The sequence below is a fragment of the Chelonoidis abingdonii genome, chromosome 1 (genome assembly GCF_003597395.2).
Source record: "Chelonoidis abingdonii isolate Lonesome George chromosome 1, CheloAbing_2.0, whole genome shotgun sequence".
Taxonomy (NCBI): Eukaryota; Metazoa; Chordata; order Testudines; family Testudinidae; genus Chelonoidis; species Chelonoidis abingdonii.
The window spans coordinates 154,782-176,621 of NC_133769.1; the positions used below are offsets into that span (position 1 = coordinate 154,782).

Consider the following 21,840-nt stretch of genomic DNA (forward strand, 5'->3'; position numbering starts at 1 on the left):
ATAAATTCATGGAGGTTAAGTTCATTAATGACTATTAACCAGGATGGGTAAGGAATGGTGTCCTAGCCTCTGTTTGTCAGAGGGTGGAGATGGATGGCAGGAGAGAGATCACTTGATCATTGCCTGTTAGGGTCACTCCTTCTGGGGCACCTGGCATTGGCCACTGTTGGCAGACAGGATACTGGGCTGGATGGAGCTTTTGTCTGACCTAGTCCGGCTATTCATGTTCTTATGCCCTGCTCCCCACCCCTCCACCAGCCACGGAAAGGTAACCAGACCCTCTGCACTAAAACCTGCCTTGACCATGAAAGATCAGCATGGGTCTGACCCTACGTTTAGAAGCAATTTGAGTCAGACCCAGGTCTGTGTACCAGGCACGCAGCTGTCGAGCTGCTGCCACAGGAACAAGCTGGCTGGTAGGACCATGTCGTGCTCTGCTGTGGGTTTGGTACACAGGGCCGCATCCTTGGCGTGACGCTCTACCCTGAGGCAAGGTGAGGAGAGCAGCACACGCACACAGCTGGCACAAGGGGATTCTGCTGCAACACCTCAGCCTGCAGCAAGGGGAACCTCTGAGCCCAGCTTCCATGCACGGCAAGCTGGGGCCAGGCTCAGAAGAAGGGCTGTTGCATGGCACCTTTAAAACTGCCCAGGCCAGAGCCCCAGGGACGGGAATGTCGACACAGCTGGGCCTGCTCGGGCTTTGTCATCCCCCATGTTGGATGTCAGGGAGCCTGGGCCACCGCTGTGACTAATGCTGGGGAGCTGTCACCCACTGCTGAGGAGGCTACGCTGGCAGACAGCAGCTAAGTGGTTAAAGCTTCAGGCTCCGACTGGAACGGGGGTTCGGCTCCCTGCTGGCCTGGCTCCACTGTAGTGCGTGGCCCTAATGGAGCCGGGAGCAGCAGGGGCCCTGCCTCCAGTCATTGGGCTGGAGCCAGAACCAGGGCAGTTTGGTCAGTTTCCCACACCCACGCTGGTGTATGCTACCAGCCAGACCTGCAAACGCCCTAGGGGCCGAGTCCAGCCCCAGACTGAGCCTCTGTAGGTCAAATGCTGCCTGTGCTCCCAGCCAGCCAAGCCCCGTGCGAGCCCTTAGTGCTGTGATCACTACAGACATCAGAACACGATGTGGCTCCTTCTTCCCCCATAGCGTGGGCCGGGCCCTGGGTGCAGAAATGTTCCAGTGAGCACAGGAGCTCGGCTTGTGCTTTTCCATATGCTGAACGCACCCTAGGCCGGCCCCCTTCCTGTCCTGATGGGGGAAGTGAGGGGACACACACACACACACACACACACACGGGTGTAGGCAAGTGGTTGCTTTTATTAACAGCTGAGCACTTCCCTTGCTGCGTGTCTGTGCCAGGCCAGTTCCCGGGGGGGTATGACACCAGCTCCCGGATACTGTGACTACAGTGTTGCCTTGGGTTCCTTCACGCTCGTGGGCTGGATCAGGCCTGTCGGCCAGGCCTGTCCTTTCAGCAGGCCCCAGCACCTGCTGCCCACCCACCAGGCAGTTTTCGTAAGTGCCCAGCGCCGTGGGTTTAACAGTCTCTTTCTTCCATCGCAGGCCTTGCCTGTCCCTGCAGTGCTCTAGCAAGGTGGGGCCCGGCCTGCAGCCTAGTGTGTTCCCAGCAGGTGGTGGTGTGGGCCGGCCTCCGTCCATCCCATGCAGGAAGGCCCCCTCTCCCCTGCCCCTTTGGGGTCCACAGCTAGGAGGTTGGTGTGGAGCGGGCAGCTGAGCTGGGCAGCCTGTACCGACGGATCCGGCGGAGCACCGCCCTGTAGAGATCCGTTTGCCTTGTCTCCCGCTCCTCGGGGCTGGCATTCATGGCCAGGCTCACCTGGGCGCCCATCAGGAGGGAGAGGACGCAGGTGAGTGTGTGCGACATGCCCACGTCCTCACTGCTGCATGCTGCTGGCCTGCATTGCCCAAGGGCCTGGGCCTGGCTCCAGGTTCGAGACCGGGTGGGCCTGCAGGCTCTGCTGGTTTTGCCAGAGCTGATGCAGCTCCTTGAACTGCTCCACCATCTTGTCTTTCAGGTCCGGATGGGAGATCTGTAGGCGGATGCTATCTGCTGACCAGGAGAGCTCCCCAGAGAACATCTCCAGCAGGATCCGGGCGGCCACTGGCACAACCTGGGCGGCAGACAGAGAGCAGGCAGTAGCTAGTCCACTTCCCTCTGCAGCCAGCTCACTCCTGCCCCCGCACAGCCTCAACCCCTGATCTGCCCCCCACGTCCTGGAAGGATCTTGGGTTGAGTCACCCAGCCCCTCTCTGGAGTCCCTGCTCCAGCCCTGCTCCCAGCACCTGACCCCTGCTGGGTAACAGCCTACTCTTGCTGCTGTCTCCCCTCCCCTCCTGGCAGGCCAGGGCTGCAATTCGGTCGTAAGCTGCACGGGGCGGAGGCCTTGTTTAGCACGGGTATAATACCTGAGCTTGTTCCAGTGGCGGAGAGGCTGGCAGCACCAAGGGGCCGGCTGAATGAGGGAGCAGCGAGGAATCGGTGGCCGAGTTTCCCATCCAAGACTGATCAGTCACCAGGCTCCCAGCCCGACATGCTCTGGTGACCCCATGCTTGGGAAGGGAATCGCACCCACCCCTGGCCCTCACAATCCCTCTTTGCAAGCTGTAGGCATCTACCAGCCCCAACCACTCGGCCTTCCCTGGGGGCCCACTGCAGTCTGCTGGTGCGTCCCCGTTCTAGCCTTGGCCTGCGTGCACGCAGTCCAGGCCTCGGGCAGTCTGGCACCCCGGCTTGCAAGGCCACAGTTCCACGGCTGGCAGGCTGGGAAGTGGGAAGATGGGCCAAGCAGGGAGAGGGTGGAGGGTCTGTAACAGAACCAAGCCAGCAGACAGGCCTACAGCTGGCCCAGTCGGGGGGCCCTAGGCCCTGCTCCCAGGGGCGAGAGCGGGCATGGAACCCCTTACCTGGACAGTGATAAGTTTCTTCTCCTTTGGCTTCTGGTCCGGCCACTCCTCCCCAAAGCAGAGGAAGATTTCAAAAGGGGGCGGCGCGCTGGTCTGGCCCTTCTGGAACAGGATGAGCCCTAGGGAGCCCCACAACAGACACGGCATGAGGGGCAGGGCCAGCATCTAGCGACACCCCTCCCAGCTGCGTGGGAGGAGCCAGGGCCAGAAGGGAGGGGCCCTAGTGGACTAGGGGCAGAGGCCGAGGAGCCAGGATGTGCAGGGCAGGGCTGGCCCCCGGCCCCTCCGCTCACCGTTGAGGAAGTTCTCCAGGCTGAAGAGTTTGATCTTCCTCTCGCGCTCGATGGGGTTGGGGCCAGCCCGCTCACCAGCGCAGGGCCCCGTCCAGAAGACCTTGCACTGGCACAGCCGGACGGCGTAGATGTCTTGGCCCTGCAGCTCCAGGATGAGGCCCCGGTCCATGACGTCCAGCAGCTGGTGGGTGTAGAAGCGCTGCTTCTCGTTGGGGATGTGCTCAGTGCTGGGGAAGCGCACCTGCTCCAGCGTCACAGGCCCAAAGAGCTCCACCTGCTCGTGCGTGGGCTCCAGGCTGCTGTGGAACAGCCGGCACCCGTGGGGGTTGCTGATGGTCAGGGAGCTGGCCTGCCGCCCGCGATAGTGGAACTTGAGCTCCAGGTCGGTCACTGGCCACGGGGAGAGCGAGACAAGCCTGTTAGCCGGGGAAACTGGGTGGGCCCTGATAGTCCTGGGCTACCGTCACGCCGCTACCTCCCCCCACACTTCCCCCCCCGCCTCGTTCTGCACCGGCATGGTCCTGGCGCTAGGCACTGTCTGGACCTAATAGCATGTAGCCCCCCTGGAGAGCTCGCAGGCCTGGTGCCCGTGCACCAGACGAGAAGGGGCAGTGCCAGGACGCAGCCAGGACGCGCTAGGTCCTAGGCAGAGCAGGATCTTACATGGCAGCATGTGCGGGCTGATGAGCAGGTCTGGGATGAACTGTTCCATGGGCTGCAGAGACACGTCCCCGGGGGGCAGGTTCTGCAGGTTGCTCGGCCCCTCCAGCGGCATGCTCCCGGCAGGGCTCTGGGTGGGCAGCTCCCCTGCTGCGAAGGCGGTGGGAGGCGGAGGCGCCGAGACGTCCGGGTGGAGGAGTTCCTGAGTGCCCAGCGGGGGGAAAGAGCCGTTCCCGCAGGGGTTGGGATATGGGACTTCCTGCTTCGGCCACACGTAGGAGGGGAGCGGCTCCACGCACTGGCTGGGATCTGAAAGCCACCAAAACACACTGGTTCAGGATCCCTCCCCCGTCAGCTCAAGCCAGCCGTGGGCAGGGCCCTGGCATCACCAGCCGCACCCAGCTCCAGCCCACGATGCCCAACATCCAGGCTCTGAGGGCCGGCCAGCGGGCCAGGGCTCCCTTGGCACATGGCCTCTGCTCTCCGGCAACCCTGGTGCAAGGTCCTTCGCCCTAATGGAGAGCAAAGGAGGAAAACAACTGACCTTTCTGGATGGAAGCTGGGTCCTTTAGTGCCCCATATGGGAGGGTGGATCGAGGTTAAAAGAGGGGCAGCTGCCCCCAGGGCACTTTGGAAGCTGGGACCCACTGCTTGGGGGACAACCCAGCCCATGACCGGGGGAAGAGGGGGACAACCCCGTGTCCCTCTCCACAGCTTTCAGGCCCCATGTGCCCCACCTTGCCCCAATTGGCTGGAGGCAGCTCTGGGCACAGAGCAGGGGAGCCCATGGGGCTGAGATGGCAACACCCTCCACGAGCCGCAGCCCCTTCTCCTCCCCAGTGGGGGGTCCGAGTGGAGCAGGGACAGAGGGGGCAGACTCAGGAGGGAGGTGCTCAGAGCCCCATGGAACGCACAAGGGTGCTTACGTGGTGACAAGACTTTGCTGGCCCTGGGCAGCCGAGCTGCAGTGATCCTGCCAATGGGTCGGGGCGAGGCCGAGAGACGCCCTGGCTAGCATCCCGGCCCACGAGATCACCTACTGGGGCCCGTCAGTCCCCAGCCTCAGGCCGCGCCAGCACCTGGCAGCCTCACTGGCCTGTCGCAGACCTAGGCACTATGTCAGCTGGCAGGGCACCCGAGGGACGGAGGAGTTTAACCGGGCAGCAGAGAGGCCTAGTCCCCAGGGCTCGGTAGATCGGAGAGCAGACTAGCCCCATCCCCACGCCAGGCGCCGTGGCCTGCCCTCCCTGCACTCACCCGCTATAGTCAGCGTCGTCAGTTTCTGCAGCTGCGAAAGAGACAGGAGGCGCCGGTTACTGGGGCAGTGACAGACCCAGGAGAGGGGGCAGAGTAGGGGGGCTAACTTTCTAATCGCACAAAAGCTAACATTGCGCCGCCCCTTCTCCGAGACCCCACTCCATTCCTGCCTCCGCTCACTCCATCCCCCGTCCCTCCGTCACTCGCCCTCCCCCACCATCACTCACTTTCACGGGGCTGGGGCAGGCTCTAGGGTGGGGCCAGAAATGAGGGGTGCAGGGTGTGGGAAGGAGCTCCAGGCTGAGGCAGGGGGTTGCATTGTGGAGGGTGAAGGCTCTAGCTGGGGGTATGGGCTCTAAGGTGGGGCCAAGGATGAGGGGTTTGGGGTGTGGGAGGGGGCTCAGGGCTGGGGCAGGGGGTTGGGGTGCAGGAGGGGGTACGGGCTCCGGGAGGGGACTCAGGGCTGGGGGTTGAGGTGCAGGAGGGGGTGTGGGCTCTGGGAGGGGGCTCAGGGCTGGGGCAAGGGGTTGAGGTGCAGGAAGGGGTATGAGGTGAGGGCTCCAGCCAGGGGGCACTGACGTCAGGCAGCTCCCAGAAGCGACTGGCATGTCTGGCTCCTTGGCAAAAGTGCGGACAGGTGGCTCTGCGCACTGTCCACTCCTGCAGCTGCCGCCTCCGCAGTGCCCATTGGCTGCAGTTCCTGGCCAATGGGAGCTGCAAAGCCGGCACTCCTGGTGGAGGCAGCATGCGGAGCCTCCCTGGCTGCCCCTGTGTCTAGGAGCTGGACGTGGCAGCCACACGGAGCCAGGGCAGGCAGGTAGCCTGCCTTAGCCCCGCCGACTGGATTTTTAACTGCCCGATCAGCAGTACGGACGGAGCCGCCAGGGTCCCTTTTCGACTGAGCGTCCCACTTGAAAACCGGACTTCTGGCAACACAAGGGCAGTCAGCCCATGCAGCCAAAAGGATTCCCCCACCCCCCGGGGCTCGGCAGCCAGGCCACTGGCTAGCAGATCCAGCGCTGTGCGGCAGGAGGGGCGAGCTCCGGGCTTTCGGGGGACACTCCATGGAAAGCTCTGGCAGCCTGCGAAGTGCGTAACGGTTAACAGCCCAGCTGGCCTATTGCACCAGGCGCATGGTGCTCACAGCCCCTGCCTTGCTGGGGGTGGCGGCGTTCACCCACACGCAGACCAGCCCCGCCAACCCCGTCACTCACCTCCTCCTCCTCCTCGCCCGGGCAGCAGGTGTGATCGTCCCCGGCCAGCGAGTCTGCAGTGGAGACACAGGAGCGGCGGGGGGGGGGGGGGGGGGGGGGGGGGGGGGATTAGCAAGTAACATATGGAGGTCACAGGGCCCACTGGCTGGGGGAATCATGGGGCCCGTTTGCTGGGGAGGGGGGTGTCATAGGGCCTGTTAGTTGGGGGTGAGGCTGCGGTCACAGGGCCTGCTAGCTGGGAGGGGTGATGGGGCAGTGAGGGTGTCTGGCCTGCAGGGGGTGGGTCAGTCACAGGTCCTGTTTTTGGAGGGGCTAGGGGGTGTTAAGGGGCCTGTTAGCTGGGTTGTGGAGACTGGGTCACAGGGGCCGTTAGCTGGGTGGGGTGAGGGTGTGGTGGGGTCAGAGGGCTGGTTTTTGGAGGGGGCTGGGGTGTCATGGGGCCTGTTTGCTGGGTTGCAGGGGGTGGGTCAGAGGGCCTGTTTGCAGGGTGGGCGGTCACAGGGGCCGTTAGCTGGGTGGGTGAGGGTGTGGGGGTAGGGTTGCCAACATTCTAGTCACACTAAACCAAACACCCTAGCCCCACCCCTTCCCTGAGGCCCCACCCCTTCCCTGAGGCCCCGCCCCCACTCACTACATTCCCCCTCCCTCGATGGCTCACTCTCCCCCACTCTCACTGGGCTGGGGCAGGGAGTTGGGGTGCAGGAGGGGGTGAGGGCTCCAACTAGGGGATGCAGGCTCTGGGGTGGGGCTGGGGACGAGGGGCAGGAGGGGGCTCCAGGTTGGGGGGGTGTTCAGGGCAGGGGCTCAGGGAGTGGGCGTACCTCAGGCAGCTCTCGGTCAGTGGCGCTAAGGCAGGCTTCCTGCCTGTCCCGGCTCCATGCTTAGCCCCGCAAGTGGCCAGCAGATCCGGGCCCTAGGTGGGGGCCCAAGAGCCTCCATGCGCTGCTCTCGCCTGCAGGCACCGGCCAATGAGAGTGCGGAGCTGGTGCTCAGGCTGGGGGCAGCGCGTGGACACTCATGCCTCCTCCCTGCCTAGGAGGCAGACCTGCTGGCCGCTTCCGGGCAGGGCCGCCCAGAGGATTCAGGGGGCCTGGGGCACCACTGCGGCGCTTGTACTCACCAGGCAGCGCTCCGAGTCTGCGGTGGCAGCGGCAGGGGGCCCTTCACTCGCTCTGTGTCTTCGGCAGCACTGAAGGACCCGCCGCCGAAGTGCCGCTGAAGACCCAGACCGCCACTGGGTGAGTAAAAATTAAAAAGGCGCCACTAGCCAGGGAATGGATTCTGGGCCAGGGCTCGCGAGGCACCCGCAGGGCCCAGGGCAAATTGCCCCACCAGTCTGTCTTATCCCTGCTATGCCACAGATTGGACTTTGAATGGCGTTCCCGTTGAAAACCAGACACCCGGGCACTCATGGGGGGGGGCACGTGGGCTGTTAGCTGGGTGTGGTGGGGAGTCATGGGGCCTGTTAGCTGGGCTGCCAGGAACGGGTCACGATGCCTGTTTGCAGGGTGACTTTGCTGGGTGGGGTGTCATGGGGCCTGGTAGCTGGGTGAGGTGAGGATGGGGTGTCATGGGGTCTGGTAGCTGGGTTGCCAGGGATGGGTCACGAGGCCTGTTTGCAGGGTGACTTTGCTGGGTGGGGTGTCATGGGGCCTGGTAGCTGGGAGAGGTGAGGATGGGGTGTCATGGGGCCTGGTAGCTGGGTTGCAGGGACAGTGAGTCACAGGGTCTGGTGTTTGGAGGGGCTGGAGGTGTCGTGGGGCCTGTTTGTGGGGTGTTTGTTGGGTGAGGGCACCAGCAGCGCCCCCAAGCGCTGAGGGGCTCGCCAGGCAGCCCCTGCCCAGCCACTGCAGCTCTGAGATGGGGCCGCCGAAAATGGGAAATAGGCCATAGAAGCCCAGGCAGGGATGCGGGGGGGGAGGGGGAGGGTTATCCTCCCTTCCCCCTCCTCAGAAAAGAGGACCCGATCCTCATTTCTCCCAGCAGCCTCATTTCCAGGCACCTGCTTGTCCCCCAGTTCCCCTCCTCCCCTGGCCCAGTCCCCCCTTACCATAAGAACGACCATACTGGGTCAGACCAAAGGTCCATCTAGCCCAGTATCCTGTCTGCTGACAGTGGCCAATGCCAGGTGCCCCAGAGGGAATGAACAGAACAGGGAATCATCAAGAGATCCATCCCCTGTCGCCCATTCCCAGCTTCTGGCAAACAGAGGCTAGAGACACCATTCCTTCCATCCTGGCTAATAGCCACAGATGGGCCTGTCCTCCATGAATTTATCTAGTTCCTTTTTGAACCCTGTTATAGTCTTGGCCTTCACACCATCCTCTGGCAAGAGAGGTTCCATAGGTTGACTATGTGTTGTGTGAAGAAATACTTCCTTATGTTGGTTTTAAACCTGCTGCCTGTTAATTTCATTTGGTGACCCCCTAGTTCATGTGTTGAGTAGTAGTAAATAACACTTCCTTATTTCCTTTCTCCACACCAGTCATGGTTTTATAGACCTCAATCATGTTCCACCTTCTTCATCCCTGTTCCAAGCTGAAAAGTCCCAGCCTTATTAATCTCTCCTCATACAGAAGCCGTTCCAGACCCCTAATCATTTTTGTTGCCCTTTTCTGAACCTTTTCCAATTCCAATATATCTTTTCTGAGATGGGGCGACCACATCTGCGCACAGTATTCAAGGTCTGGGCACAACACGGATTTACATAGAGGCAACGTGATATTTTCTCTCTTATTTTCTATCCATTTCTTAATGATTCCCAACATTCTGTTCGCTGTTCTGGCTGCCGCTGCACATTGAGTGGATGTTTTCAGAGAACTCTCCACAATAACTCCAAGATCACTTTCTTGAGTGGTAACAGCTCATTTAGACCCATCCTTTTATAGGTACAGTTGGGATCATGTTTTCCAACGTGCATCACTTTGCATTTACCAACATTGAATTTAATCTGCCATTTTGTTGCCCAGTCACCCCGTTTTGAGAGAGCTTTTTGTAGCTCTTCGCCGTCTGCCTGGGGGTTAACTATCTTGAGTAGTTTTCTATCATCTGCAAATGTTGCCACCTCACTGTTTACCCTTTTCCAGATCATTTATGAATATGTTGAATAGGACTGGGCCCAGTACAGACCCCTGGGGGGACACTACCATTTACCTCTCTCCATTCTGAAAACTGACCATTTATTCCAACCCTTTGTTTCCTATCTTTTAACTAGTTACCAGTCCATGAGAGAACCTTCTCCCTTATGCCATGGCAGCTCACTTTGCTCAAGAGCCTTTGGTGCGGGACCTTGTCACAGGCTTTCTGACCATCTAAGCATACTCTATGCACTGGATCCCCCTTGCCCGGGCTGCTGGTACCTCCATTGGGCTGGTGGCCCTCGTACACCTCGTAGATCTTGTAGGGCTGCATGGGCGTGTCCTTGGTGCCATCATAGATCAGCTTGAACTCACGGCTCTTGTTGAGGGCACAGCGCAGGTTGGCTTTCCACTTGGCTGGGTCCGGCTCATCTACCCCTTCATTGTATTTGCCGGTCTCCTTGGCCCAGGCCTGGGAGGTTGGGATGCAGGGGGTGGTCACAAACAGATCAAGCCCCAGCCCCCGTGCTAGGAGCTGGGAAATCCAAGCTTTCGCCCGTCCGTTCACTCCTGAACTGCTCTGTGGTTAAGACGTTACAAGAGGCAGCTGGGGGGTGGCCCGGTGAGAAGGCAGCTCGGAGATGCTCTCCTGACACAGGCCTGTGACTGAGCAATGACAAGAGGCAGCTGGGGGGTGGCCCGCGGAGAAGGCAGTTCGGAGACGCTCTCCTGACACAGGCCAGCACCAGGGCCAGAGCCTGCGCCACCTTCTGCAGCGACAGTGGCTGGCATAAAATGGCACAGGCTTCCGGGCCTGGCCGACAGCTGCACATCACCCCTCCGCAGCGGCATCCGCAGGGCAATTCAGAGAGGGGTGCGGACATTACACCTCCTGCTATGAGGCGGGTATGATCGGCCCCGTTTCATGGAGGCGGGGGGGAAACTGAGGCCTTCTCAAACACCTCAGGAAACAGCTAACTGAGCGGCCTGGTGGCTAGTCCCGCACAGCAAGCAGGATGCATTCTGGGACACTAGGGGGTTATGCCATCCCATGAGCCTCCCCTATGGGGACTGAGGGACCCATGGCCTGCTCCAGTGCAGCAGCTCCTGGGAGTCCCAGGTGGGGTCACGTCACATTATTCGCGTGACCCAGCCAAACCCATTCCTTACTTGTCAGCTGGGCGCCATGTGCCCCAAGGGGTACCCCCACCCCAGCCTGGAGTCCCACAGGCCCCTGGGCGCTCACCTTGAACACCGTGTTCTCGTCGTCCTGCGTGGGGACGTGCCGGGTGGCATGGCGCCAGGGGATGCAGAAGAGCTTCCGCTCGGGGTTCACCCACTGCAGGCCTGGGTACTGGTTGCTGTTCACTTGGGCGATGAGCCAGGGCTTCAGGCGGATGCGACGGGGATGCGCGTTCATGGCGACTCACGGGGCTATGCCGGCCACCAGCCTGCGCACTGAGAGAGAGGGAGAGTCTGTTACAGGGCCAGGCACGCTGGGGAGAGGGCAGAGCTAAGGGGAAAGGAATGAGGGAGGGGGAAGGGCAGGGATAACAGTGGATGTGGGGGAGGCAGGGTCCACCTTTCCCCAATTTTTCACAGACTCGCTGATCTGTCAGGCTGCGAGGGACCTCGAGAGATCACCAAATCCAGCCCCCTGCGCTGAGGAGGGACCAGGTAAACCTGGACTATCCCTGACAGGGGTTTGTCCAACCTGTTCTTTTTTGGTTATTCAATTCAATTTTATTAAATCACCTGTGACTAAGGCAAAGATTTTGTCCCGGATATTTTTAGTAGAAGTCACGGACAGGTCACGGGCAATAAACAAAACTCACGGAAACCATGACCTGTCCCTGATGTTTACTAAAAATATCAGTGACAAAATGGGGATCTGTGGGTGCCCACACCCACCTGCACTGGGTCAGTTGCATGGTGGCTAGGAGATCCAGGGCCCCCGCCGCAGATTGTGTGTCGGCGATCCAGGGTCCCCCATCGCCCACGGCTGGGAGCTCGGGGGTTCCCCCACCGCCTGTGGCAAGCTTGGTGCTCCGGGGGCCGCTAGAGGCGATGGAAGTACCCTGAAGCTCCCCGCCAGTGCAGGCTGAAGTCACAGAGGTCGCTGGAAGCCATGAATTCCATGACTTTTGCAACCTCCATGACTAAATTGTGACTAAGCTTTACCTATGACACGTCTGCTGTGAAAACAAAAGACAAACCTACAAATTGGAAGTCATCACAACATCTATATCCGTGTTTCTCAACCTTTTTGACACCATAGATGGGCTTGCTGCCTTCCTAAACCATGTCAAGGGATCTCAGGGACTGGTGTATATGATCCATTAAAATGTCTGTCAGAGCCTAATAAAAACTCCCTTCTTCAGCGCAATACTAAAGGGACAAACATTGCCACCGTTTTGATTATTACCAGGGACTGAGAAGAAATTAAAAACATTATCTTTGGAGATGGTGATCAAAGCTCATTTCCTAATCAAGAGATAAATCTTGCGTGCTCTCAGAAGCTGGAAAATTCTACAATCCAAAAGAGAGCAAGCTAGATTCTCCAGCACTCCAGATTTACATGGGCAAAACCGAAGATGTGAAGGAACGTTTCGACAGCTTGAAGGACAGCGGTTTCCATGGTTTGGCATCTTAGCTGAGTTTGTGCCTTAAGCAACAGGGGGTTGAGAACTCATTCAAATATAGTTCAAAGACATGGGCCATCTTCAAAGGAGAAACTCAACAGGCAAACTTGAAATCATGAATCATAGCCAGATGTTCTTCTAGGGGATGGGCTGTCACGCTCTGAGTACCAGATTACGTCTATTAGAAGATATCGACAATAAAGTGAGTAGCAGAAAAACCCAACAGAGCTATGATAAACTGGCGTTATACCAGGTTGTTCCCCCATCTCCTGGAGGCAAAGAAGGGGCAGTTTATAATCTGGAAGAGAACAGGTTTAAAGCAAAATATAAGAAAAGAAATGCACGCTGCTCTGCTACTTACACAAAGAACACCCAACTCGCCATGTAAAAACGACGTGGGGTAGACTTTGGGAGAAATAAAAGTCTGTTCAAAAATATTTTTAACAATCTCTAAGGCCAAAATTTGTCCCCTTAACCAAATGTCAACCCCATAGACCATCTGCAATAAAATTCTTAGTGCTGGGGGCAACTCTGTTCCCACCATGTGAGCGTGTAAAAAAGAGCAAAGCTAAGCACCTTTTGGTTTAAGCCTTTATGATAAGGGGACCAGTGGTCCGAATGATCAAACTTTATCCCTAACTAAGTAAAGCAGAGACTTGTCACAGCGTGGCTTCCACTCAATTTGAGGAGGGGTTCGTCCCCAAAACCATGATCTTGATCTTATAATTAAGTTACAATGAGAGTTACCATGAGATGGAAAACAAGGTAATAACTGGAGGAGTTAATATTCAAACAACACCGTCATCAGTATATAATAATACTGGGACAAGTCGACCCTTAATTTGTGGAGAGAGAGATTACCTTCTGTTAAAACACCCACCACTTTATTAATATGTAAATTAACAAGAAGAGGAGCTAAAAGGCATCCTGGGTGTACTCCGCTAGAAAAAGGGAAAATGTTGATTTTAGTTCTCACCCGAGCATCAAAAGTCTCAGATTGTTGCCCACCCTGCTTAACACCAACCAACGTTTGCCTTGATCAATAGAACCAAATGCCATCTTTAGAGCTATGAAAGCAACATACACTCAAGTGCCCTTAACCTCCATATATTTATAAATCATATAGGATAAAATAAGCAATTATCAATTGGGGCTCCACCAGACCTTAAAACTGGACTGCTCTGCCTGTAATAAATTAGCCTCGAAAGCCCATATTTCAAGTTGAGATATTAAACATCTAGAGTAAATTTTCCCTGCCACATATAACCAGCTAACATATAACTCTATACGAAGGAGGATTCTTTCTTGCTCTATTTCAAAAATAGAAACTATAGGACTGGATATCCAGACAGACAGACAGAACCCATCCAATATGGTTAAAGATGGTAAATAATTTAGCCAAGACTGGGGAGAACCAATTAAGATTCTTCTGAAAAACTTCCGTCAGGAGAAAATCTTCCCCTGAAGCTTTTGTCCATTGTTGGGTTAAACTAAATGACTGCAATTCACTGTCCATTTCGGAAGGCTGGAGTGGTCAATCCAAGAGAGGGTTCCTCATTGCACCAGCTATGGCAGAAGTAGATGTAAAATTTGTTGAGAGGAATCACTAAGGCCCTGGCCAAAGTGCACCACCCGGGCTTCATCACAAATATGGGGCTTCTCAGCTGGAACGTATCTATCAGTGCTAAAGCTGCCATCTTCCAAAATGTAGAAGAATTTTTAGGTTTCACTTCTGCTTCAAAATCCTTCCACAAGGATCTAAGATATTCTTGAGAGGCATGTCATATAAAAAACTTTTATATCTTCTTCTGGCCTCTACTACATCCTGAAATAAATTAGGAGAGGGATTTCATCTTACCCTACAAGCTACACGCACGAGAACAGACTTTTCCTTCACAATCCACATCAAACCAAGTGCACAATCTCTGGATGCATTTAGAATAGCTAAAACCAAAGTCAACTTGTTTAGAGACAAATGGTTGTACAGACTTCACCAGCAGCTCATATTAGTCACAAATTTGAGAGGAATTCTTAGACTTAATAATTATGTCTCAGAGTTCTAACACGTGAGTCCTCCAATCTCCTCAATGATTGGTCATGAATGGCCAGGGTCCATTTTAGACTTTTACAACCACTTTGGTCCACAGGGGTAATTAAAGACGCCTCTTCATCCATAGAAATACAACTCTCCCTAGAAAGAGCACATCAGTCGTAATTATAGTCAAGGCTGGTGGGTCACTAGGCTGTCCCTAAAAACCTCCAGTGATGGGGATTCCACCACCTCCCTTGGAAGCCTGTTCCAGAGCTTAACTACCCTGAGAGTTAGAAAGTTTTCCCTAATATCGAACCTAAGTCTGCCCTGCTGCAGATTATACCCTTACTGCTTGTCCTACTGTCAGTGGACATGGAGAACAACTGATCCCTGTGCCTGACACAGCTGACTCATATTCAGTGTGTAGCCACCAGGCTCCTTTTCGGCAGGGCTACCACCTAGCCGGTTACTCCCCCTGTGGACAGCCACACTGGGGTGGGGAAAGCGATGGAGGTCGGGCTCCAGGCCCAACCAGTCCTCAGCCTCTCTGCTGGGACTGCCAAGGAGGGGGCCGGTTGGTGCCAGCTATGGGGGTTGTTTTCTGGTGTTGTTAGGAACTGGGCAGAGACCCAACAAATTCATCTCATGTAGGCCACCAACCAGCCAGCAGCCGCTGCCTTCCAGCTACTGCCAAGAAAAGCTGGATTCAGGGCAGTGCTCTCGCAGTGAGGGGCCCATTCCCCACCTCCCGAGCCCCCCCAAACTCCTGCCCTTCCTGCACACACACGGTGTGATCCGAGACTCCCCTTTCTCCTGTGAGCCCAGAGCCCCCATCCCCTCCCCACTTCACTCAAGGTGATTGCCGCTCCAGCCATCCCATCCCAAACACAGGCCAGTGGCTGCTGCCTCAAGGTGGCCCACAGGACTAGCAGGGCCTGCTTGTTTGCTCCTCCCCTGCTGCCTGGGCCTCCACTCACACCTCCATAGTGTGACCCTGGCCAGCTGGGACAGCTCTTGGGGTGGGGGTGGGGTGCCGGATAGGATGGGGGCTCCAGGCCCCAGCCCATGTGGTGGGGGAAGGGGCATCCTGCCTGAGGAGACACTCTGGCTCAAATTATATTTGGGGCAAGAGTCAACTGGGATGGGAGCTCTCGGGGTGCTGCAGGGTGAAGTTCTTATGTGGAGTCTCCTGGCTGGCTTATGTTGGGGGGTCCCCCAAAGCATGGGGTTGGGCTGCTGGCTTCTAGGAGCAGGGGGCTCACGCTGAGGTGGGAGCAGGGATTGCTGTGCTGCATGACCCCTGGGGCTCTGACAGGGACAGGCTCCATGCCACCTCTCTCCCAGTGCCTGGGCACTTGCTCAACAGCTTCTCCTTCCGGTCTTACTTCCTCTTTCAGCCCCTCTGGCAGGGCACTGCGGGGCACGCACATGGCCTTGTTGCTGGGGTCACAGAGGAAAAAAACAAACCCCGAGAGCAAGCTGCTCGGCCTTTCGAAACAGGCTTGCGCCAGCCACCCACGGCCCCACACACCAGCTGTTCTGCTGCACGACACACCAGCAGATTGCTAAGAGGCTGCCTGCGCCCGAGGTCCCCAGAGGTTCCCCAGCTAGAGCTGCATTACGGGCACGCTGGATTAGGGCCTGGCCGCCTGACAGATCTCAGACAGGAGCTGTCAACGGGGAGCCATCCTTGGATGAGAGGGTTCCCAGCGGGCCCTGCAGGGCATGGCCCGAGGCCTGACGCGAGTCACCGTTTTCCTCAATGAGCTGGAAGTCCACATGCAAATTGCTGCTGGTAGAGTCTGTGGCTGACCCGCAGATGGGCGGGTGTCCGAGGATGAGGACGAGGCAGTCCGACAAGTGATCCGGATTGCTTGGGAAGCTGGGCCCAGGCAAACAAAACGTGTACAAGTTACACCTTGAGGAACAAGGAACCCCAGGACGTGAATGGGGGCCTGGGGCCTCGAAAGCAGAGACTCTGGGGTCACCGTTGCTAAGGAACTCAACAGGAGCTCCCAGGGCGACAAAAAGGCAAATGCAATCCTGGAGCAGCAGGGTGATTTTACCTCTATACCTGGCAGGGCCGCCCAGAGGGGGGGGCAAAAGTGGGGCAATTTGCCCCAGGCCCCGGGCCCTGACAGGGGCCTCCATGAGAATATAGCATCCTATAGTATTGCAACTTTTTTTTTATGGAAGGGGCCCCCGAAATTGCTTTGCCCCAGACCCCCAGAATCCTCTGGGCGGCCCTGGTACCTGGCCTTGGGGAGACCATTCCTGGGATACCTGGGCACCACGTTTTAAAAAGGAGGTTGATAATCGCAGAGGGTGCAGAAAAGAGCCACAAAAATGACTGCAAGGCTGGAGAAAATGCCGGACAGCAAGAGACCAACAGTCTATTTAGCTTATCCAAGGAAGATTTAGAAGTGACCCGATTTACAGCGTGAGAGTGCCTGCAAAGGGAGAAAATACCAGACAGAGCAAGAACCGATGGCTGGAAGCGGAAGCCAGACAAATTAAAATCAGGTACAAACTGTGACCAGGGAGGGCGGTTCGCCACCGGCACAAACTACCGAGGGATGTTGCAGATTCTCCATCGCTCGGGGTCCTCAGATCCAGCCCGGCAGCCTGCCTGGAAGATCTGCTTTAGCCAAACGCAAGTTATTGGACTCAAAATGGTGGTAACGGAGTGAAATGTAATGGCATGTGACACAGGACGGGCTAGGTGAGCTAACGTGGTTCCTTCTGGCCTTCAACTCCTTGAATCTATGAACCTTCTCACACGCAAAACAAATCCTGTTATTGCCAAGATTTAAAAAACAAAAACAAAAACACACAGTTTTTGTAGGTCCTACAAAAAAAACAAACCCTCTGCATGAGCTCCCCCCACTCCCTCCCTGGCTTCACAGCTGCCAACTGGCAGACCCTGGCTACTGCGGGGGCAGCACCAGGAGGCCAGGCTCCTCTCAGCTCTGGGACAACGGCGATGCCAGGAGGAGGGAGTCAGGCACTGGAAATGGAGGAGACGCAGCAGAACTTTTCCTCCTTCCCCCCACACGCCCCGAAGCTTCTTCAGAGGGAGGATAAGCCCGAGGAAAGGAGAGAAGAACGCCCACGTGGGCCAGTGGGGCCTGGGAGGAGGCGATCTCGTTGCCAGGCTGCCCCCGCCTTGTCCCCTTTGCTGCCAGTGCTCAGCATTTCCTTCACTCTCTCTGAGGTGAGTGCCACGCCCAGCCCTGTGCCATCTGCACCGATAGGAGCAGGTCACCAGGTACAGGGCACGCACCACCCTGCCCTCAGGCCCATCGATGCCTGGAGGGTGGACGGGGGGAGTGTTGAACAGCCCCGAGCCTAGAGAGGAGACAGTCATGGCGGGGGCTGCACACCTGGTATTTGCAGAGCGGGAGGATCTCTGGGCTGGGCTGGGCAGGGAGGCCCTCTGCTTGCTGCAGCTTGCCCGAGCCGGTGCTGGCAAGGCCTGGGGCGACACACCAAGCACGTCTCCTGTAGACCTGCTGCCCACAGGCTGGGAGAGGAGTCCAGCCTGGCCTGCTGCTCCCAAGCCCTCAGGCAGCTCGGCAGAGCCCTGACACAGGAACGGCATCGCATCCCCTGGGCAGGAGAGTGACAGACACCCACCCGGGACCTAGCCCAGGGCGTGGGGAGAGCTCTTCCCTCCAGTCCAGTATGATCTTAGACACCCCACACGATGAAGAGCCCCTTCCCCTGCCTGGCACAGCTCCCTGGTGGGTGTGGACCACACCCCCACACAGCCCTCGGTCCCTGCGGGGCTCTTCACTGGCTGCTCCACGTGTATTTTAATCACCCACTCGAAGTCCAGGCCCCGTCCCGCAAGTCCCAGCTCTGGGCACACAGCTGTAACCTCCCTTGCACGGCATATCTTAGAGTTTACACACAAACACACACACACGTATATTATTCCCCGCCCACCCCGCCATGGCACCAGTTCGAATCTAGCCTAGGTTGGAGGAACCAGATGACAATTGGGGGGCAATGTGAAATGAGCTGGCCGGGGAAGGGAGAGGCAGGCAGCAGGTTGTGACCAGTGCGCCTACAAATCTACCCTAAATGCGACATTCACTCTACACTGCAAGCGTACAGTTATCGAATGTCACCGTCGTGTAAAACAATCATCACAGATGGGAACAGGCACAAGAAATCCGGACAGAGAATCTGGATTAGTCTATACCAGGGATCGACAACCTTTCAGAAGTGCTGTGCCGAGTCTTCCCTTATTCACTTTAACTTAAGGTTTCGTGTGTTGGTAATACATTTTAACATTTTTTAGAAGGTCTCTCTTTACAAGTCTATAATATAGAACTAAACTATTGTTTATGTAAGGTAAACAAGGTTTTCAAAATATTTAAGAAGCTTAATTTAAAATTAAATTAAAATGCTGATCTTACGCCGCCGGCCCACTCAGCCTGCTGCCGGCCTGAGGTTCTGTTCACCTAGGCCGGCAGCGGGCTGAGCGGGGCCTGCGGGACCCCAGCTGACAAGGGGCTGGCAGCTGGGACCCCAGACTGGCAGCGGGCTGAGCAGGGCCAGCGGCCAGGACCCCAGACTGAGGGTGCAGGTGGGAATGTGGGTGTGTGTGTGCAGGAGCTCCCATTTGGTGCTCTGGGTGGGAGTGGGCATGTGGGGGGGTGCGGGGTCTGTGTATAGGGGGCGCGTGGGGAGATGGGTTGTGGGGTGTGTGGATCGTGTGTATAGAGGGCGTGTGGGGTGGTGCGGGGAGTGGGTTTGGAGGGTGCGTGGGCTGTGTGTATGGTGGGCATGTGGGGGGGTGCAAAAGTCAGAGCATAGGTGTGGAGGGGCTGGGTATATGTGAGGGGTGCACGACTCAGGGTGTGGGATGGCTGGGTATGTGTGGGGGGTGCAGGAGTCAGGGCAGAGGGCTGGGTGTGTGGGGGGGGGTTCAGGGGTCAGGACAGAGGACTGGGGTGCTCAGCTCCTGAGGGTGCTCCCAGCTCCCTGCCGTGAGGGGATATGCCTGATTCCACCCTTTCGCCAGGGTCCCATCTGTCCCCACCTCTTCTCTGCCTCCTCCTCGGTGCAGCGAGCGCGCTGTGGCTCCCTTCTCCCCCTCCCCCTTGCAAGGGCCAACAGCTGACTGGTGCAGGGAAGGAGAGGAGGTGGCGCAGGAAGGCACCACACTGGGGGAAGAAGCAGGGGAGGGGGAAAGCTTGGCTGCCAGCAGGACCAAGCTTCTGCCTCCTGCCCCCGCAGGAGAGAGTGGTGGGCCAGGGGGCTGAGTGGGGCTGGGACCCCGGCAGGCAGCAACATGCCATTAAAAATCGGCTTGCGTGCCGTCTTTGGCACACATGCCGCAGGTTGCCGACCCCGGTCTATACCCATGTCGCTGTCATCCCAGGAATGTTGATATGATGCTGGTTAGAAACAGAAGATGTGGAACCAGAAATTAGCGAACTGACATTGGTGTGTCAGATATTAGGAAACAGAACAGACAGAAGGACAGACAGACAAGTGTCACCATCCTGGCAGCCACACTCCCATCCCAGCTTCTGGGACCCCAGACCTTCTTAGTGCCAATCCTAACGATGTCCTGAGCCAGCTGGGCCAGAGGGAGGGACCCAGATGACACAGCCACCCCTACCAGCTCCAGCTGCAGCCGTCCACTGCCTGGGATGAAACAGGACCAGACATGAAACAGCAGAAACAATGGCTCCTGCTAGGGTGAGCAGATAGCAAGTCTGAGAAATCAGGATGGGGGTGAGGGTAACAGATGCCTGTATAAGACAAAGCCCCAAATATCAGGCTCGTCCCTATAAAACCTGGACGTCTGGACACCCGAGCGTCAGCCCATCTCAATGGATAGAACTTCTCTTCTCCCCCAAAGGGCAGTTACCACCATCTTTGGTACCACCTAAGGACTGGTCAAACAAGGGGAGGGTCCCTCTAAACCCCCCCCCCCAAGCTAAAAGAAAAGAGGATACGGGAGGCTGTGAAAACAAAAGCCTCACTTAAGAAGTTACAGTTCACAGGCTCGAACTAGTTTTCTCCCTTTTCCATACCTGGTGCAAAGCAGGCATAGGTCTCTGCCAACCGAACTCGGGACCTTTTAGATGCTGGACAGTGACTGGGTTACGTTAACTTCTTTGGCCCGTTTGTTCCCTTGAACCCATGCAACCCCAGGTTTCTTTTTGGTCCCTCTCCTTTAAGCTGAGAGGAGAGTCTATCCAAACAGTGTCCAGCTTCCTTCCTGTCTCAAACTGTTCTACGGTGTTGCTGTGTGCTGTGAAGCAGCTGCCACGTTCCACTCCAGAGGTGGCTGCTTTTCAATGGGTGTGCAATTCCTCGACATATTGGGCAAGATTCTGCCACCTGTCCTCCCGCTGAGTAGTACCTTACTCATCAACTAGCCGCAGGGAGGTCTCTGGGGCAGCACATGGTGTGAGGCACCCATCAGAAGGCGTCAGAGTGGCAGAATGTAGGCTATTATTATTTTATTCCCAAAACAAACATCTGATTTCCCAAGAGTTGAGGTTGCTCAAGCATGTTTCCTCTGGACGCAACCACTGCAAATCCAGCGAAACGGCTGCTGAGTTGGCGTTCACATCCACCCGCAGCCCAGCTCACGTGCCCGGCTGAACACACCCATGGACACCTTCCCCCACCAGCAAACTCCCCCTCAAGTCAAACTGCTCCCCGGTGCACATCTCCATTCCTAGTGAGATCAAGGAATGTGTTCCACAGACATACATGCGCCAGTCATGTCCATCATGTGTTATTTGCAAGTGAAGGAGTCAGAGGCTGGGATGGGCCCCACTGACAAGCACAGTTTTTATGGACATAGTTAGGGCCCTACCAAATTCGCAGCCATGAAAAACATCACAGATCGTGTAATCTGGCTTCCCCCCGTGTAATTTGGTCTTGTGTGCTTTTACCCTCTACTGTACACATTTCACAGGGGAGACCAGCGTTTCTCAAATTGGGAGTCCGGACCCAAAATGGAGTTGCAAGGGGGTGGCAAGGTTATTTTAGGCGGGTTGCAGCATTGTCACCGTTACAGCTGCGCTTCCTTCAGAGCTAGGCAGCTGGAGAGCAGCAGCTGTTGGCCGGGATCCCAGCTCTGAAGGCAGCACCACCGCCAGCAGCAGCGCAGAAGTAATGGTGGCACTACCATATCATGCATCCTTCCTTCCACGCTGCTGCTGGTGACGGCTCTGCCTTCAGAGCTGGGATCCCGGCCAACAGCTGCTGCTCTCCAGCTCCGAAGGCAGCACCGCCACCAGCAGCAATGCAGAAGTAAGGGAAATGCATTCCCCTCCTCACCTCCCACCATAACTTGGTTTTGAGTCAGGACCCCAACAGTGACATTTTAGATTTAAATAGCTGAAATCATGAAATTGATGATTTTTTAAATCCTATGACCATGAAATTGACCAAAACGGACCGTGAATTTAGTAGGGCCCTAGACATAGCCATGGCTTGTGACATGCTCACTGTTACACCACGTCTCTTAGTGACAACTGTGGGCTAATTCCTCTAGGGACCTGCACCTTGTGTCGCCTCTTACAATAGGTGCCAGGTGACCAACTCTCATGACATTGGGTGTTTAACTTAAGGCACCAGCTCCTAGAGTCATGTGAATGCAGGATAATATCAGCTGCCATTTTTAAAATAAAACAGGTATGTTTCTAGCCACGGTGATTGTGGAGAAAAGCCTGAGAATGCGACCCAAACAGCGCCAA

The 21,840-nt window shown here is 56.8% G+C and overlaps 1 protein-coding gene across 3 annotated transcripts in view; it reads right to left on the minus strand.

The window, feature by feature from the left end:
• Positions 1 to 1,306: 1,306 nt before the first annotated feature.
• IRF5 (interferon regulatory factor 5) overlaps positions 1,307 to 21,840 on the minus strand; it is a 32,803-nt gene continuing 12,269 nt past the window's right edge. For all 3 annotated transcript variants that reach the window (XM_032784742.2, XM_032784741.2, XM_075063489.1), the window contains 8 exons: positions 10,680 to 10,891; positions 9,716 to 9,905; positions 6,357 to 6,409; positions 5,143 to 5,173; positions 3,889 to 4,194; positions 3,226 to 3,615; positions 2,933 to 3,051; positions 1,307 to 2,139 (listed from right to left, as the gene is read on the minus strand). In XM_032784742.2, the coding sequence (XP_032640633.1) occupies positions 1,903 to 2,139; positions 2,933 to 3,051; positions 3,226 to 3,615; positions 3,889 to 4,194; positions 5,143 to 5,173; positions 6,357 to 6,409; positions 9,716 to 9,905; positions 10,680 to 10,853 (1,500 nt within the window). In that variant the 5' untranslated portion in view covers positions 10,854 to 10,891 and the 3' untranslated portion in view covers positions 1,307 to 1,902. The remainder of the gene's footprint in view (positions 2,140 to 2,932; positions 3,052 to 3,225; positions 3,616 to 3,888; positions 4,195 to 5,142; positions 5,174 to 6,356; positions 6,410 to 9,715; positions 9,906 to 10,679; positions 10,892 to 21,840) is intronic.